Here is a 17,460-nt window from a genome sequence, read left to right on the forward strand (position 1 = left end):
TTGCTTATTAAAACTTTCTGTCTACGGACTTCAAGCTGTATTACAAAGCTGTAATCATCAAGACAGTATGGTACTGGCATAAGAACAGACACTCAGATCAATGGAACAGAATAGAGAACCCAGAAATGGGCCCACAAACATATGGCCAGCTAACCTTTGACAAAGCAGGAAAGAATATTCAATGGAATAAAGACGGTCTCTTCAGCAAGTGGTGCTGGGAAAACTGGACAGCGACATGCAGAAGAATGAACCTGGACCACTTTCTTACACCATACACAAAAAGAAACTCAAAATGGATGAAAGACCTAAGTGAGACAGGAGGTCATCAAAATCCTCGAGGAGAAAGCAGGCAAAAACCTCTTTGACCTTGGCCACAGCAACTTCTTAACACGTCTCCAGAGGCAAAGGAAACAAAAGCAAAAATGAACTACTGGGACCTCATCAAAATAAAAAGCTTCTGCACAGCCAAGGAAAAATCAGCAAAACTAAAAGGCAACCGACAGAATGAGAGGAGATATTTGCAAGTGCCATCTCAGATAAAGGGTTAGTATCCAAAATCTATAAAGAACTGATCAAACTCAACACCCAAAAAACAAATAATCCAGTGAACAAATGGGCAGAAGACCTGAATAGACACTTCTCCAAAGAAGACATCCAGATGGCAAACCGACACATGAAAAAATGCTCAACATCACTCATCATCAGGGAAATACAAATCAAAACCACAATGAAATACCACCTCACACCTGTCAGAATGGCTAACCTTAACAACTCAAGCAACAACAGATGTTGGCGAACATGCAGAGAAAGAATCTCTCTTGCTCTGCTGGTGGGAATGCAAACTGGTGCAGCCACTCTGGAAAACAGTATGGAGGTTCCTCAGAAGATTAAAAGTAAAACTACCCTACGACCCAGCAATCGCACTACTAGGTATTTATCCAAGGGTATTTATCCCTGTTTCAAAGGGGCACATGCACCCCAATGTTTATAGCAGCACTATCAACAATAGCCAAAGTATGGAAAGAGCCCAAATGTCCATCGATAGATAAAGAAGATGTGGTGTAAATATATACAATGGAGTATTACTTGGCAATCAAAAAGAATGAAATCTTGCCATTTGCAACTACTTGAATGGAACTAGAGGGTATTATGCTAAGCGAAATTAGAGAAAGACAAATATCATATGACTTCACTCATATAAGGACTTTAAGATACAAAACAGATGGACATAAGGGAAGGGAAACAAAAATAATAAAAAAAAAAAACAGGGAGGGAGACAAAAACATAAGAGACTCTTAAATATGGAGAACAAACAGAGGGTTACTGGAGGGATTTTGGGAGGGGGGATGGGCTAAATGGGTAAGGGGCATTAAGGAATCTACTCCTGAAATCATTGTTGCACTATATGCTAATGAACTTGGATGTAAATTGAAAAATAAAAATTTAAAAACAAAACTTTTTGTTGAGCCCATCACTGAGTTCAGGAGTAGAAACTTCTGTCCTTGATCACATTCCATCCCTGGTTTAATTTTATTCAGTCTGGAACACACATTATTTCCTATGGTCCTAGAAAGTACTGTGTGAAATTATTATTATTACTTTGTATATGCATTTGAGCCCAGAGAACAGTATTAAATACTAGTGATGGTAACTTGCTATCAGAATTGCTCCCTGATTATAGCAAAAAAAGCATCACCTGTTAGCTTTAGAAATTCATCGTTCCTCACTGACGAACTTGGCTGAACTGGTATTATTGTCTTATTTTCTCTTTCTCCCAACTTACTGTTTTGGCATGCTCTTCCTTCTACCTAGAGCACTTTTCTCCACTCACTTCTTTTCATGACTGGCCGTATTCTGAATTTTTAGCTTAAATGTTATGTTTCCAGAGAAATATTCCCTGTTTCACCTCGTTTAAAGTGAGTTCCCTTAGGGGCACCTGGGTGGTTCAGTCAGTTAAGCATCCGACTTCGGCTCAGGTCATGATCTCATGGTTCGTGAATTCAAGCCCTGCGAGCCCTACTGTGCTGACAACTCAAAGCCTGGAGCCTGCTTTGGATTCTGTGTCTCCCTCTCTCTCTCTGCCCCTCCCCCCATTCATGTTCTGTCTGGCTGTCTCTCTCTCTCTCTCTCTCTCTCAAAAATAAACAAACATTAAAAAAACTAAAAATAAAGTAAGTTTTCTGTCTTGGACTAGAGTTTCTTTACTTCACAGCACTTATGACAATCAGTAATTCTTTGTATACTTGCTTTTGTTAGCTTGCTTCATTAGATTATAAATAGCTGCATAGGGACACCTGGGTGGCTCACTCTGTTGAGAGTCCAACTCTTGATTCGGCTTAGGTCGTGATCCCAGGGTTGTGGGAGCCTACATCAGGCTCCATGCTGAGTGTGGAGCCTGCTTAAGATTCTCTCTCCCTCTCTTTTTCTCTCCCTCTGCATCTCTCCACCACTCATGTGCTTTCACCGTTTAAAATTAAAAAAAAAAAAAACTGCACAGATCACATCTATTTTTGCTTACCGTTATATTCCCAGCAGATAAATTATTAAATCAAAATAATAAATAACCGCTTTTAGAAGTGCTCTGATTATATTTGAAGCTGACATATGAACAAGCATTCATTCAGCAATTATGTATTAAACATCTTTCAGGTTTAAGGCTTGGTGTTAGGCACCAAAATTCCAGAAATTAAAATTTCAGTCCCCACACTCAATAAACTTAGCATCTGATGGGGGAGATAGTTAAAATACAATTAGTTCTTTTATTCAGCAATTCTATGTAGTTCCTATTATGTTTCAAGCACTATGTTATGTGCTGACACATTATCTGTCTTGTGATACTTAAAGTCTAATAAGCAATACAGAAAAGTAAACAGATAATTACAATTTAGTAAGATAAACACTATGGTAAGTTAAGCTTAGGATTCCATGGGAAGGCAAAGTTGTGTATGTGTCGATGTTGAGAATAGAGGTGCCTTGAGAAAAGTTATAAAAAGTCTGTTATATGGTCTCTAGGAAAGTGATTAAAAACCAGGAAGAGTCAGACTGCCTAGCTTAGACTCCCTGTTTGTTCTATTTAGTGATTATGTGACCTTGAAAAAATTACTTACCCTTTCTAAGACTCATTTCTTTCATTTGTAAAATATTCAACTCCCAGAATTGTGGGCTAAAGCAAGACCGTACACATGAAATTCTGATGCACTGCCTGGCCGTAATAAATGAGTGGTGTTCTATTCCATTTTCACAGTCCATCTTATGTGCAGTGATGAACTTTGCTTTGCCAGAAGCCTTCTCCCAAACTTACTTTCTACATCAGTCCCTACAATCCTGATTGTATCCCCTGTCCCAAAGACAAAAGTCAGTTACATAAGCAATTACCCATAAGTGTAGTTGGTGCCTTTTGGAAGAGAGCAGACATGGGAATGTTTAATCAAAAGGAAAAGTAAGACAAAGGAGTTGAAGACATGTGATTGTATTAGAAATTTGTTAGAACTCAAATTGAGGTAAATATGGATACAAGTAATTTTTAGGTATGGAACAAATTCTCTGCTTACAGCTTCTATTTTTGTTTATGATAAAGAATGTGGGAGGGAAGGAGTAGGTGATATTGTGGGAAGTATGTTAAGACACTATAATAGATACTTGATAGACACACAGGATGAGGCCTGAAGAGTCACTATTGCTTTTCATTGTCTCTTCTAACCATTGCACTTTTCTTTAAAGTCCCTCAGCTCTTTTATTTTTTTAACTTTTTTTAAGTTCATTTATTTTGAGAGACAGTGTGCACATGCACTTGCACATGAGTAGGGGAGGAACAGAGAGAAGGAGAGAGAATCCCAAGCAGGCTCCACACTGTCAGCGCAGAGCCCTGCGCGGGGCTCTGTCTCGCTAAGGGTGAGATCATGACCTGAGCCAAAATCAAGTCAGACTCAACTGACGGAGCCACCCAGGCACCCTTTTTTTAACTGGAATAGAGTCGACATATATTGTTACATTAGTTTTAGGTACAATGTGATTGGCCCTCTCTGTACCTTATGCTCCCCATAAGTGTATCTATCCCCATACAACACCGTCACAATATCATTGACTGTGTTCCCTATGCTGTGCCTTTCATCCCCCTGAATCTCCCACTCCCCTCCACCCATTTTGCCCCTTCCCCCATGCCTCTCCCCTCTGGTATGCATCAGTTTTTTCTACTTGTGGATCTGTTTCTACTTTGTTTCTTTTGCTTTTTAGATCTTCTAGGTGAAATCTTATGGTATTTGTCTTTGTCTGACTTACTTCACTGAACATAATGCCCTCTAGGTCCATCTGTGCTGTCTCATATGGCAAGATCTCATTCCCTTTTATGGTTAAGTAATATCCCAGTGTGTGTGTGTGTGTGTGTGTGTGTGTGTGTGTGTGTGTACGTACATATGTATATATTTACATCTTTTTTATTCTTCTATTGATGGACACTTAGATTGCTTCCATATCTTGACAGTTGTAAATAATCCTGCAATAAGCATAGGGGTGCATATATCGTTTTGAATTCATGTTTTGTTTTCTTTGAGTAAAAACCCAATAATGGGATTACTGGATCATGTGATATTTCTCTTTTTAGTTTTTTGAGGAGCCTTCCTACTGTTTTCCACAGTGGCTCTACCAGTTTGCATTTCTCCAACAGTGCACAGGAGTTCCTTTTTCTCCACATCCTCAACAATACTTATTATTTCTTACCTTTTTAATAACAGCCATTCTGGTAGATGTGAGGTGATACCTCACTTGGTTTTGATTTCCATTACCCTGATGATGATTGACAGCCATCTTTTCATGTACCTATTGGCCATCTGTGTATCTTCTTTGGGAAAATGTGTGTTCAGGTCCTCTAACCATCTTTAATGGGATTATTTGGTTTTCTGGTGTTGAGTGGTATAAATTTTTTTATTTATATTAGATATTAAGCCCTTATCAGATATATCATTTTGCAAATGTCTTCTTCCGTTGCCTTTTCATTCTGTCAGTGGTTTTCTTTGCTGTGTGAAAGATTTTTATTTTGGGGTAGTCCCAATAGTTCATTTTTGCTTTTGTTTTTCTTGCCTGAGGACATCTGTGGTTGATGTCCAAGAGATTATTTGGATATCTTTTGTTTTCTTCTAGGAGTTTCATGGTTTGGAGTCTGACATTTAGATTTTTAAATCATTTGGGGTTTATTTTTATGTATGGTGTAAGAAAGTGGTCCAGGTTCATTCTTCTGCATGTCACTGTCCAGATTTGTACCAGATCGTTTGTTCTTGGAGAAGTGAGAAGCCTCCTAAAGATCCCTGGCCCTCCAGCAAATTTCTGGGGTTAGTAACTAAATCTTCTTCCTGTGTGCCCCAGGCACTTTGCGAACTGCTGTTTCTATGCCTTAGCTCAAAAGCTCACAGCGGTGGTTTGTTAGCTGTCTCTTTAAAGACAGGGACTCCGTTTCCTGTAGTCCTCACCCTCTCCCTCTCCCGGAGCTAAGCTCACAGATTTTAAAGTACCCAGAGTTAAGCCTATGATTGTAAAATCTCAAGAAGTTTGGCTCCACTGGCTTTCAGAGCCAAATGTTCTAGGGATCTGTCCTCCCAGTGCAGGGCCCCTGTGTCTGGGGAGCCTGGTGGGGGGTCCAGTTCCATGCCTTCTTCATGCCTGTGGTGACCCTCCCGTTCGTTTGTGGTTAATCTCACTGGAAATTTGGTTCCTGGCCACATCTCCACCCTCCCACCCATCTTGATGTGGCCTCCCCTCTACTGTTAACTGTGGATAGACTGGCCACTCTTTGGGTTGTTTTCGGGGTTTGCCGACCCATGTGGCTTTTACCAAGGTGTATCTGTTGGGTGTGGTGAGCTTCGGGTCCTCCTGCCCCACCGCCCTCCCAGGCGCCCACATTGACTCTTGTTACAAGGCTCCTCCCGGGTGGCCCCGGGTGGCCAGGTGGCCGCAGCAGGACAGAGCTGTGTCTTCCACTGCACTGATGTCACGCTGTGCTTCTCCAGCTGCTGAAGCCATGCTGGCCACGGCCCACTCTGAGCCCTTGAATGGAAATGTGTCTTCCTCAGCTGGGGATGGGGAGGTATGTCTGTCCTCCTAGAGCACTTGAGGTCTCCAGTCCTTGGAGCTACACCCATAGCTCAGCACCAATCACATGTCCTTGACACTGTTGGGAGAGGGGGATGGGTATCCACCCCTGATAAAACCTACCCCCCCCCCCCGAAATAACTGGTTCCACAGCACAAAGGGGAGGCAGCAGACCCTTGGTGCTCAATCCTCTTCCTCCCCATGGAGACCCTCCCATGTCTTTTCACTGGAGCATTTAGACCATTTACATTTAAAGTAATTATTGATAGATATGTACTTATTGCCATCTTGTTCATAGTTTTCTGGTTGTTTTCATAGTTCTCTGTCCCTTTCTTCTTTTGCTTTCTTTCCTTGTGATTCATGACTTTATTTAGTGTTAGACTTGGCTTTCTTTCTCTTTCCTTTTTGTATCTATTATAGTTTTTTGCTTTGTGGTTATCATGAGATTCATATATTATATCCTAAGAATATAGCATCACATTCTAAAAGAACTTCATTTTTACTTCCTCTTCCGTATTTTATGTATATATTGTCATGTTTTACATCTTTATGTTTTTTGAGTTCCCCTTAATTAATTTTTTAGATAAAATTGATTTTACTGCTTTTGTCTTTTAACTTTTTAGCTTTACAAATGATTGCTCTTATAACTTTAGTGTATATTTGCTTTTACTCATGGTATTTTTTCTTTTTATAATTTTCTAATTATGGCCTTTTCATTTACACTAAAAGAAGTTCCTTTAACATTTATTGTAAGGCTGGTTCCGTAGTAAATTAACTCCTTTAATTTTTGTTTGTCTGGGAAACTCTTTATCTCTCGTTCTATTCTGAGTGATAGCCTTGCTAAGCAGAATATTCTTAGTTCTAGGGTTTTTCCTTTTAGTACTTTGAATATATCATGTCACTGCCTACAAAGTTTCTGTTGAAAAAAATCAGCTGATGGCCTTGTGGCATTTCCCTTATACATAATTAGTTGCTTCATTTTTGCTGCCTTTTTTTTCTTTCTTTTTTTTTTTTTTTTTCATGTTTATTTGTTTTTGAGAGAGGAGAGAGACAGAGCATGAGCCGGGGAGGGGCAGAGAGAAAGGGAGACACAAAATCCAAAGCAGGCAGCACAGAGCCTGACGCAGGGCCCGAACTCACGGGCTGTGAGATCATGACCTGAGCGAAAGTCGGATGTTCAACCAACTGAGCCACCCAGGTGCTGCCACCTTTGTTGCTTTTAAAATTCTTCCTTGGTTTTTCATCTTTGGTGTTTTAATTATTATGTGTCAGTGTAGAGAGAATTTCATGGGTCCATCTTGTTTGGAACTGTGTGCTTCCCAAACCTGGATGTCTGTTTCCTTCCCCAGGTTAGGGAAGTTTTCAGCTATTATTTGTTACAATATGCTTTCTGTTCCTTTCTCTCTTCTCCTTCTGAGATCCCTGTGATGCAAATATTTGTTTGTTTGATGTTGTCCAAGAGATCCTTTAACCAATCTTTTTGTTTTTCCTCTTTTTGCTGTTGAGCTTAGGAGTTTTTTTTTTTTTCCATTACCCTGTCTTCCAGATTGCTGATCCATTCTTCTGTACCTTCTAATCTCCTGTTGATTCCTTCTAGTGTATTTTTAATTTCAGTTATTGTATGCTTCAAATCTTGATTGGTTCTTTTTTAATGTTTTCTATCAAAGTTCTTAGTTCAACCACTCTTCTCCAGTGTGGTGAGTATCTTGAAGACCATTACTTTAAACTCTTTATCAGGTAGATTTGTTCTCTCCTTCTCATTTAGTTCTTTTTCTGAGGTTTTGTCTTATTTCACTTGGAGCATATTCCTTTGTCTTAATTTTGCTTTACTTTCTGTGTTTGTTTCTATGAATCAGGTGGAACAGATAATTCTCCTAAACATGATGGAATGGTCTTGTGTGTCATTGTTCCTTGTGTAGACTGTGCGTGCCGGTGACTGGAGCTATGTCTGGCATGGGCTGGGGATCCCAGGGCAATCTATGCTGTGACTACCCTGCTGGAATAGCCATAGCTAACGTGGATATGGGCCAGAGTGGGTACAGGGTACCCTGGTCCCCAAGATCTTTTAAAGCACATGCTATCTAACTGTACTGCTCACTATTACCTGTCTTACCTGTCTTACACTATTACCTGTCGTAATAATATCACTATTATTATGATGCTCTATAGATCCTCTGTGTCATTGCTTGAAAGTTTTAGCACCTGGCTCTTCTTACCTCCTTACCACTGTCATGCCCAGAATTCGTGATCCCCAAAGACCACCAGGGAGCCGAGTCCCATGCAAAAGCAAAGAGCCTTTATTCGAGCTAGCTCGAGCTCAACAATCCCGTACCTGCACAGCAGTGGTGAGATGCCGGAGAGAGAGAGCGAGTTTCAAAAGGACAAAGGTTTTATTGGGGCCTAGGGGCAGTTGGTGAGGTAATGGCTGTGGCCTCAGCTGATTGGCTGGGGAAGGGTCGGGGTCGGAGTCCTGTTAGGCAGGTGGGCGGGAGGTTACTCAAGGGGAGGAGGAGTGGTCAAGGTGAAGGACACAGAACAAGATGGAGTCGGCAGGCATAGGCCCGCCCTTTCAACCACTATTCCGGTGATCATTCTTTGTAATTTCAGTATCTTCATAGATCACCCATTCAACATAGTGACCTATCATTTTCTTGAACTTCACCCATTCAATGGCATCTCACCTCAGCTACCACCAATTATTTCTTCACCTCCAAAATTTCAGTTCCTGGAATCTCAGTCTATGATCTGTACCACCTGCCTCTCCGTGTCACTTCCTCTTGTACCCTGAGTTTAGCAATTGTAAGACCCCACCCCAGTCCATCTATCTTATCACCCTTTCTTTGTTATTCTTATCCCTTGAATTCTCACTTCTATTCAGACTGTGCTTCTCACTCCCTAGTTTGTCCCTGTCATTCCCTTGCATATACTTTCAAATCCATTATCATCAGTCTCCACCCCTCAACAACCACTGTTCTGATTTCTGTCATCAGAATTCGTTTTGCCAGTCCTTGCACTTTTGTTAATGGTTTCTTTTACTTAATGTTGAGATTTACCCATGTCATTGCATGTATCACTAGTTTATCCCTTTTTTAGTGCTGAGTGGTTTTGCATTGTAAGGATATATCATAATTTGTTTATCGATTCTCCTATTGATGGACATTAGGTTGTTATAATTGAGGCTATTAATAAAGCTGCCGACTGAAAGATAATTCAAGCTGAAATTGTAAAACATCAGAGAATCAGTTACTATAAGACATCTTGTTCTGGACATATGTTTCATTTCCCCTGAGTAAAAGTAGAATTGCTAAATCCTAGGGTACATTTGTGTTTATCCATATATGAAACTGTCACAAAGTTTTCTGAAAGGACTAACCATTTTACACACCCACCAGCAATGTCAGTCTTTTTAATTTTAGCTGTGTAGTAGATATGAAGTAGTTGTAATTTGGACTCCCCTGCTTACCTATTTTTATGTGATTTTGGTGACATCTCTGTTAAGTATTTTGTCCATTTAAAAAAAAATTTTTTTAACGTTTATTTATTTTTGAGAGAGAGACAGAGACAGAGCATGACTAAGGGGCAGAAAGTGACGGACACAGAATCTGAAGCAGGCTCCAGGCTCTGAGCTGTCAGCACAGAGCCTGCGGCAGGGCTCGAACCCATGAACCGTGAGATCATGACCTGAGCCGAAGTCGGACGCTTAACCGACTGAGCCACCCAGGCGCCCCATTTTGTCCATTTTTAATTGGATTATTTGTCTTCTTTTTGAGTTGTAAGATTTTTTTTATATATTCTGGATATAGTTCCTTTGTCAGAGATATATATTGCAAGTATTTTCTTCCAGTCTATGGCCTGCCTTTTTATTTACTTCATAAAATCTTTCATAAAGCAGTTTTAAGTTTTGATGAAGTATAGTTTGTCAGTTTTTTGTTCTATATTTAGTGATTAAAAAAAAAAAAAAAGCTTGAGGCACCTGGGTGGCTCAGTCAGTTAAGCATCTGACTTTGGCTCAGGTCATGATCTCTCAGTGGGTTCAAGCCCCATGTCAGGCTCTGTGGTGACAACTCAGAGTCTGGAGCCTGCTTCAGATTCTCTGTCTCCCTCTTTCTCTACCCCTCCCCTGCTTGTGTTCACTCTCTCTCCAAAATAAATAAACATCTTAAAAAAAAATTTTTTTTAATGTTTATTTATTTTTGAGAGAGACAGAGCATGAGTGGGGTAGGGTCAGAGAGAGAGGGAGACACAGAATCTGAAACAGGCTCCAGGCTCCGAGCTGTCAGCCCAGAGCCCGACACAGGGCTTGAACTCACAGACAGCAAGATCATGACCTGAGCCGAAGTCAGATGTTCAACCGACTGAGCCACCCAGGAGCCCCAATAAACATCTTTTTAAAAAAGTTTATTGGGGCGCCTGGGTGGCGCAGTCGGTTAAGTGTCCGACTTCAGCCAGGTCACGATCTCGCCATCCGTGAGTTCGAGCCCCGCGTCAGGCTCTGGGCTGATGGCTCAGAGCCTGGAGCCTGTTTCCGATTCTGTGTCTCCCGCTCTCTCTGCCCCTCCCCCGTTCATGCTCTGTCTCTCTCTGTCCCAAAAATAAATAAACGTTGAAAAAAAAATTTTTTTTTAAGTTTATTTAGCAGAGACAGTGCAAGTAGGGGAGGGGCAGAGAGAGAGGGAGGGAGAATCCCAAGCAGGCTCCATACTGTCAGCACAGAGCCTGACATGGGGCTCAAAATAACAAACCGTGAGATATGACCTGTCCAAAATCAAGAGTTGGTTGCTGAAGTGACTTAGCCACCCAGGAGCCCCTATAGATAAAGCTTTTTGTGTACTCCGGAAGACATGTCTATTCCAAGGTTATGAAGAGTGTCTGCTTGTTTCCTTCTGGAAAGTTTCTGGTTTGGGCTTTTAGGCTTACCATCCATATCAGAGTCTGTGTCTGTGCTCTTATGTAAGGCTGGGCTTTATTCCTTTGAGTTGGTCCGGTTGTTCTAGCAGCATCTGTTGAAAAACGATTCCTTTCTATGTTTAGTGGCCGTGCCACCTTTTTAAAAAATGAATTGGCCATGGGGTGCCTGGGTGGCTCAGTCGGTTAAGCGTCCGACTTTGGCTCAGGTCATGATCTCACGGTTCGTGAGTTTGAGCCCCGCGTCGGGCTCTGTGCTGACAGCTCAGAGCCTGGAGCCTGCTTCACATTCTGTGTCTCCCTCTCTCTCTGCCCCTTTCTGCTCATGCTGTGTCTCTCTCTGTCTCAAAAATAAATAAACATTAAAAAAAATAAACAATATTTTTAAAAAATGAATTGGCCATGTATGTGGGGGTTTATTTCTGTATTCCATATTGTATTCCATTGGTCTGTTTATCCTTACACCAGGACTACACTGCCTCGCTTATTGCAGCATTATGGCAGAGATTTTCAACAACGCTGCTGACATTTTGGATGAGATGTATTATGGGACGTATCCTGGCCTCTACCTACTAGGTACCAATACTATGCCCAGTGGTGGCTCAATTAAAAATGTTTTCAGACATTGCCAAATATTTACTGAGAGGGAAGGGGCAAAATTGCCCCCAGTTGAGAACCACTGTTTCATAGCAAAATAAGGCAGTGCACACCCTCCAGTTTTGTTTGCTTGTTTGTTTGGTGTTTACTAATTTTTTGAGAGAGAGAGAGTGTGAGCAGGGGAAGGGCAGAGAGAGGGGGAGACACAGAATCCGAAGCAGGCTCCAAGCTGTCAGCACAGAGCCCAAATGCAGGGAGATTATGACCTGAGCCAAAGCTCAACTAACTGAGCCACCCAGGCGCCACACCCTCCAGTTTTGTTTTAATTCGAGATTGTTTTGTCTCTTCTTGGTATTTTTTGCTTTTCCATATAAATAACCTGCATGGTTTTGAACATACCGTGATGAACATACAGATCAATTTAGAAAGAATTGATATAACAATATTGAGTCTTGTAATACATGAAATCCATGAACACAGTATATTTCTCCTTTCCTCTCTCCTGTTTTTTTCTTTTTGTTGTTGTTGTTGTTTGTATAATTTCTTTTAGCAGTATTTTCTGGTTTTCAAAGTGAAGTTCTTACATGGTTTTTGTTACGTAATTCCTAAGTATTTCAAATTCTATGATGCTGTTTTAAATGGATTTAAATTTCATTTTCCATTGTTATATGTAGAAATATTGATTTTTCTACATTGACCTTGTATTCTGAGAACTTGTTAAATTCACTCATTAGTTCTAGGAGTTATTTTTAAATTCCTTAGCATATTCTGTTTGTATAATCATGTCATCTGAAATAAAGGGAATTAACTTCATCTTTCCAATTGATGTGCCTTTTGTTTTTATGTTGGCCTTATTGAACTTTTTAGGAGCTCCAGTGTAATGGGGAATAGAGGCAATATAATGAGCTTTTTTGCCTTTTGTCCCTTTGGAGAGGGAAGTATTAACTATTTTACAGTTAACTGTGCTGCTAACTATGGATTTTTGATAATTGCCCTTTATCAGATTGAGGAGGTTTCCTTTCATTCCTGGTGTGTTGAGAGTTCTTATCATGAACATGTATTCAATATTGTCATACAGCTGTTCTCCTTTATTTGGTCAGTGTGGTTAATTTTACTGATTAACTTTGACATTTATTTGTTTGTTTTAGAGCACGTGAGCAGGGGAGAGGGGCAGATGGAGACGGGGGGGGGGGGGGGGGAGAGAGAGAGAGAGAGAGAGAGAGAGAGAGAGAGAGTCTGTGCCCAGCACAGAGCCCAATGCAGGGTTTGATCCCACAATCCTGAGGTCATGACCTGAGCTGAAATCAAGAGTCGGATGGATGCTCAACTGACTAAGCCATCCAGGCACCCCTTTTTATTTTTTATTTTTCTTTTACTGATTAATTTTGAGATATCAAGTCAGCCTTGCCTTCTAAGGGTAACTCTCATTTGGTGATGTGGGAGTTTTCTTAATAAACTGGTGGATTTTATTTACTAATATTTTGTGAAGGATTTTTGTGTACAGTTTGGTCTATAAATTTCTTGTAATATCTTTGTGAGGTTTGGAGATCAAGGTTATACAACCTTTATAAAATATGTTGTGGGTGGTGGGGGGAATGCCTGGCTGGCTCAGTTGGATAAGTGTCTGACTTCAGCCCAGGTCATGATCTCATGTGGGTTTGAGCCCACATCAGGCTCTGTGCTGGCAGCTCAGAGCCTGAAGCCTGCTTCCAATTCTGTGTCTCCCTCTCTCTGCCCCTCTCCCACTTGCACTGTGTCTCTCTTTCTCAAAAATAAATAAACGTTAAAAAAATTTTTTTTAATAAATAAAATATGTTGAAAAAGTGTTTCCTCCACTTCTATACTTGGAAAAAGGTTCTATGATTGTTATTTCTCCTTTAAATGTTTGACAAAAAGTAATAATAAAAAATCTGAACAGGGAGTTTTCTTTGTAGGAAGCTTGCTAATTATAAATTAAATTTATTAATAAAGTTTTTGTATTTTTTTGTCAGTTTTGCTAAGTTGATTCTTTCAAGAAATTGATCCATTTTATCTAAGTTGTTGAATTTATTAGCAGAAAGTTGGTCATATTATTCTTTTAATGTCTGTGGTATTGGTAGTGATAGCCTATCTTTCATTCATGAGAGTGATCATTTTGTTTACTTTTTTTTCTTCACTCTTTTTTTTTTCATTCATCATCCTTGGTAGGAGTTTATCAATTTTACTAAGGTTTTCAAACACAACTTTAGTCTGTGTGGTCTCTATTTTTTAGTTTAGTGTTTCATTGCTTTCTTCTTTTATTCATTCCTTTCTTCTTACCAAAGAATAAAGTTTCACGTCTTCCATCTTCTTAAGGTGGGAACTAAAATCACTGATTTAAAGTTTTTATCGTTTTCCACTGTAGGCATTTAAAGTTATAAATTTCCCTCCGGGGGGCGCCTGCGTGGCTCAGTTGATTAGACATTCGACGTAGGCCCAGACCACCGTCTCACGGTTCATGAGTTCAAGCCCCACATCGGGCTTGCTGCTGTCAATGCAGAGTCTGCCTAGGATCCTCTGCTCCCTCTCTTTCAAAATTAAATAAACATTAAAAAAATAATAAGGTAAATTTTCCTCTGAACAACTGCACTCAATAAATTTGGTATGCTGCATTTTCATTTTGTTCATTTTGTTTTGCTACTTCCCTTTTGATTTCTTTTTTTTTGACCTATAGCTTATTTGGAAGTATGTTCTTGTTTTTTTCTTAATTTCCAATTATTGAGCTTTTCTAGATACCATAATTGATTTCTAATATAAATCTATTTTTTAATTGGAGAACATACTCTAAGATTTAAATCTTATGAAATTCATTGGCATTTGTTTTATGGGCCAATGTAAGATTTCTTATGTTGCACTCAAAAAGAATATGTATTGCAATTGTTGGGCCTAAATAGTTGTTCTGTAAATATCAACAAGGTCAAGGTAGTTGATAGTGTTCAAATCTGTATTCTTACTGATATTTTTTTTGTGACTGTTCTATCAATTATTGAGAGGTATGTTGCAATATGCAACTATAATCATGGATTCATCAGTTTCTCCCTTTAGTTCTTTGCTTCATGTATTTTGAAGGTCTCTTATTAGGTGCATACATATTTATGATTTTTATGTAGTCCTGATGAACTGACCCTTCTATCATTATGAAATATTGTTTTCATCTCTGGTAATACTCCCTGTCTTAAAGCCTACTTTGTTTGCTATTAATTTAGTAAATGTCTTCTACTGTTTCATCCTTTTGCTTTCAACCTGTCTGTGTTTGTGGAAATCCTCTTGTGTCTTGGTTATATTCAGTCTAGCAAGCGCTAAATCAGAAACTGTGAAGAACTGTATAGGATCTGAGGTTTTGACAAGCAAGCTAATTTTTTTAGCTTACCACTATTTCGTATGTATTGTGGCAGGCTGAAAGAAAACAAACTGTGTATCACTCGTGGAAAAAGCGTAGCCAAAGCAATGTCTTGTGTCAGTTTCCTAAAGTCTACTCCCCAAAGGGCAATGCTGTGAGGGCCAGATGGCTCCTGCACAGAGTAGGAACTAGTTCATTACAGACTAAGAACCACGACACGTGGAAACTACATGGCCGCTGCTATCCCCCTCTTCAGAGAGAAGGAAACCTTATGTTTGATCTGGAGTGTAAGCACTCTTTGGAGAAGAGAGAGATCTTTATCTTCGCTACCCCACGTCTCCAGGAAGGGAGACCTTTCTTTGCTTTACTATACTGCACTGTCTACACACACACTCATGAGTTGGCTGTGAATGTCTTCATTCAGAGAACCTGGGCTGTGCAGAAATACGAAATATTTACAGAGAACTGTCTCCCAAAAACAAGACTCTGCCTTGTGTTTAGTCTTTTTACATCTAATAATTCTTAAAGCAGTTTGATGTAGGTCTCTCATTTAACTATGTTTTCTATCAGTTCTATTTTTTTTCTTCTTGTTTCTTCTTCCTTTCCTGCCTCCCTTTGAGTTAGTCAAAATATTTTCAATTTTACTTTTTTTTAGTGGCTCCTCTAGGCATTATAATATTCATTCTTAACAATTTAGAGTTATAACTGGACCATTTCACATAAATATAAGGATCCTTCAACTTTATGATTCTGTTAGTCCCACCCCCATGTTGGCATCCTTTTGCTCATGGATTTTCTTTATGTCTGCATGTTATGAAGTTTGCAATACAGTGTTGTAATTGTTGCATCAAACCCACTATCTCCTACCTACCACTGGGGTAAGACCACTTAAATATACATATCCCTACTTCCCAGAAGTGTACTTCCCTAAATCTGAGTTATTTAGAGTAGAATAATGCTCCAGCCAGTGAAGGCCTTTGGAAGGATGGTTAATAGTAATGCATGGCACTAAAAATCTTAAAGACTTCTTACCTACCACCTCTCAGCCCCATGCTTTCTGAAGAGGAGAACCACTTGGCGGTTTCTCAACCAGTGAATTGCAAGCTTCCTTTTCCATTTTTTTCATTGTCTAGCAAATAATTATTGAAACACACACACATATTTTTCACAAGCAAAATTAATTTTTTGAAACAGATGAAACTAGAGAATATAAACTCAAGTGCCCAGGTGCAATCAGAAATAAATGAAATAGGAAAGTTAAGAAAAATAGGGAATGTGTGAATAGGAGTTCATACTTGACAAATCTTACATATTTTCCAGAGGAGGTGGAAATCAAGATTTTTACATAAATTGCATGGATTTTTAGCATACTTCAGACTTATCATGACAGCCAATTTTAAACTTTTGGTCTAAAAGAAAAAAAGAAATATACAGCATTGTCCTGACTGCCCCATAATTTGTAAGACTGATTCTTTCACCAATGAATTAGCTCTTCACATTCCAGAAAATAGTAAAGAATGCTTCCACAGCAGGCTTTGGGAGGTGGAAACATGTATGTAGGCCTGCCAGGCCTGGATAAGGTTCTGGAATTACCACATATAAAGATATTAAAATTCTTATCTAAGGGCCTTTTTTTTTAATTTGTTTCTAAGTAAGTAGACTTTTGAAATATGAAAACATCACTGTATAATAAATCACCAGTTTGAAGCTGTTTTCTGTATTGAGATTTTTAAAATTTAATCCCTAATTCAGTTATCTACTTTGTGTTTTGAATATAGAGCTTTTGAAGAGAAACGAAAAGAACAAGAAGAAAGAGAACAACAAATCAGAGAACAAATACTTCAACAAAGAAAAGAGAAGTTTGAAGAAGTCACTGAAAAATTCCAACGTGCCCATATTCCTCTTTCACAACGGAGGAGAGCAGGTACCTTAATCTCTAGAACAATCTGAGAACAAAAATGAAAGTTATATCTAATATTCAATATTGAGTAGGCAGTAAAATGATAAATTAAGAAAGAAAATATAGGGGCACATGGGTGGCTCAGTCAGTTGAGCGTCCAACTCCGACTCAGATCATGCATGATCTCACAGTTTTTGAGTTCAAGCCCTGTGTTGGGCTCTGTGCTGACAGCTCGGAGCCTGGAACCTGCTTCAGATTCTGTGTCTTCCTCTCTCTCTGTCCCTCCCCTGCTTGCCCTCTTTCTCCCCCTCAAAAATAAACATTAAAAAAGAAAATAAAAAAAAGAAAGGAAGTATAAATTCAAACTAAAAAAATATGCCTTTGAGTAATAAGGTTTTAACCAAGTGAAAAATTGTAATTTGATTTAGCTTTAACCTGGAGAATATTTTGTTGGCTCTATTAGTAAATTTTGAAAGCTTGCAAGTTTGATTCTACTATATCCTGGCTCACAATGCTTTGTCTTTTTAAAATTGATTTAGTAAAAAGAAAATTTAACATTTAGGTTCAGTAAATTAGTGTCACATTCATTCTGGTATTTTATTCACATTTTGGTTCAAAT

The 17,460-nt window shown here is 39.3% G+C and overlaps 1 protein-coding gene across 16 annotated transcripts in view; it reads left to right on the forward strand.

Annotated features, from left to right (window-relative positions):
- The window catches only part of CEP126 (centrosomal protein 126), a 103,171-nt gene that overhangs the window by 20,040 nt on the left and 65,671 nt on the right, over positions 1–17,460 (forward strand). For 15 of the 16 annotated variants that reach the window (XM_045038176.1, XM_019811193.3, XM_019811191.3 and 12 more), the window contains one exon: positions 16,720–16,865. In XM_045038176.1, coding sequence (XP_044894111.1) covers positions 16,720–16,865 — 146 coding nt within the window. Of the gene's footprint in view, positions 1–16,719; positions 16,866–17,460 lie in introns of those variants that run through there. The other variant, XM_045038180.1, reaches the window with a different exon arrangement.

The sequence above is a fragment of the Felis catus genome, chromosome D1 (assembly GCF_018350175.1).
Source record: "Felis catus isolate Fca126 chromosome D1, F.catus_Fca126_mat1.0, whole genome shotgun sequence".
Classification (NCBI taxonomy): Eukaryota; Metazoa; Chordata; class Mammalia; order Carnivora; family Felidae; genus Felis; species Felis catus.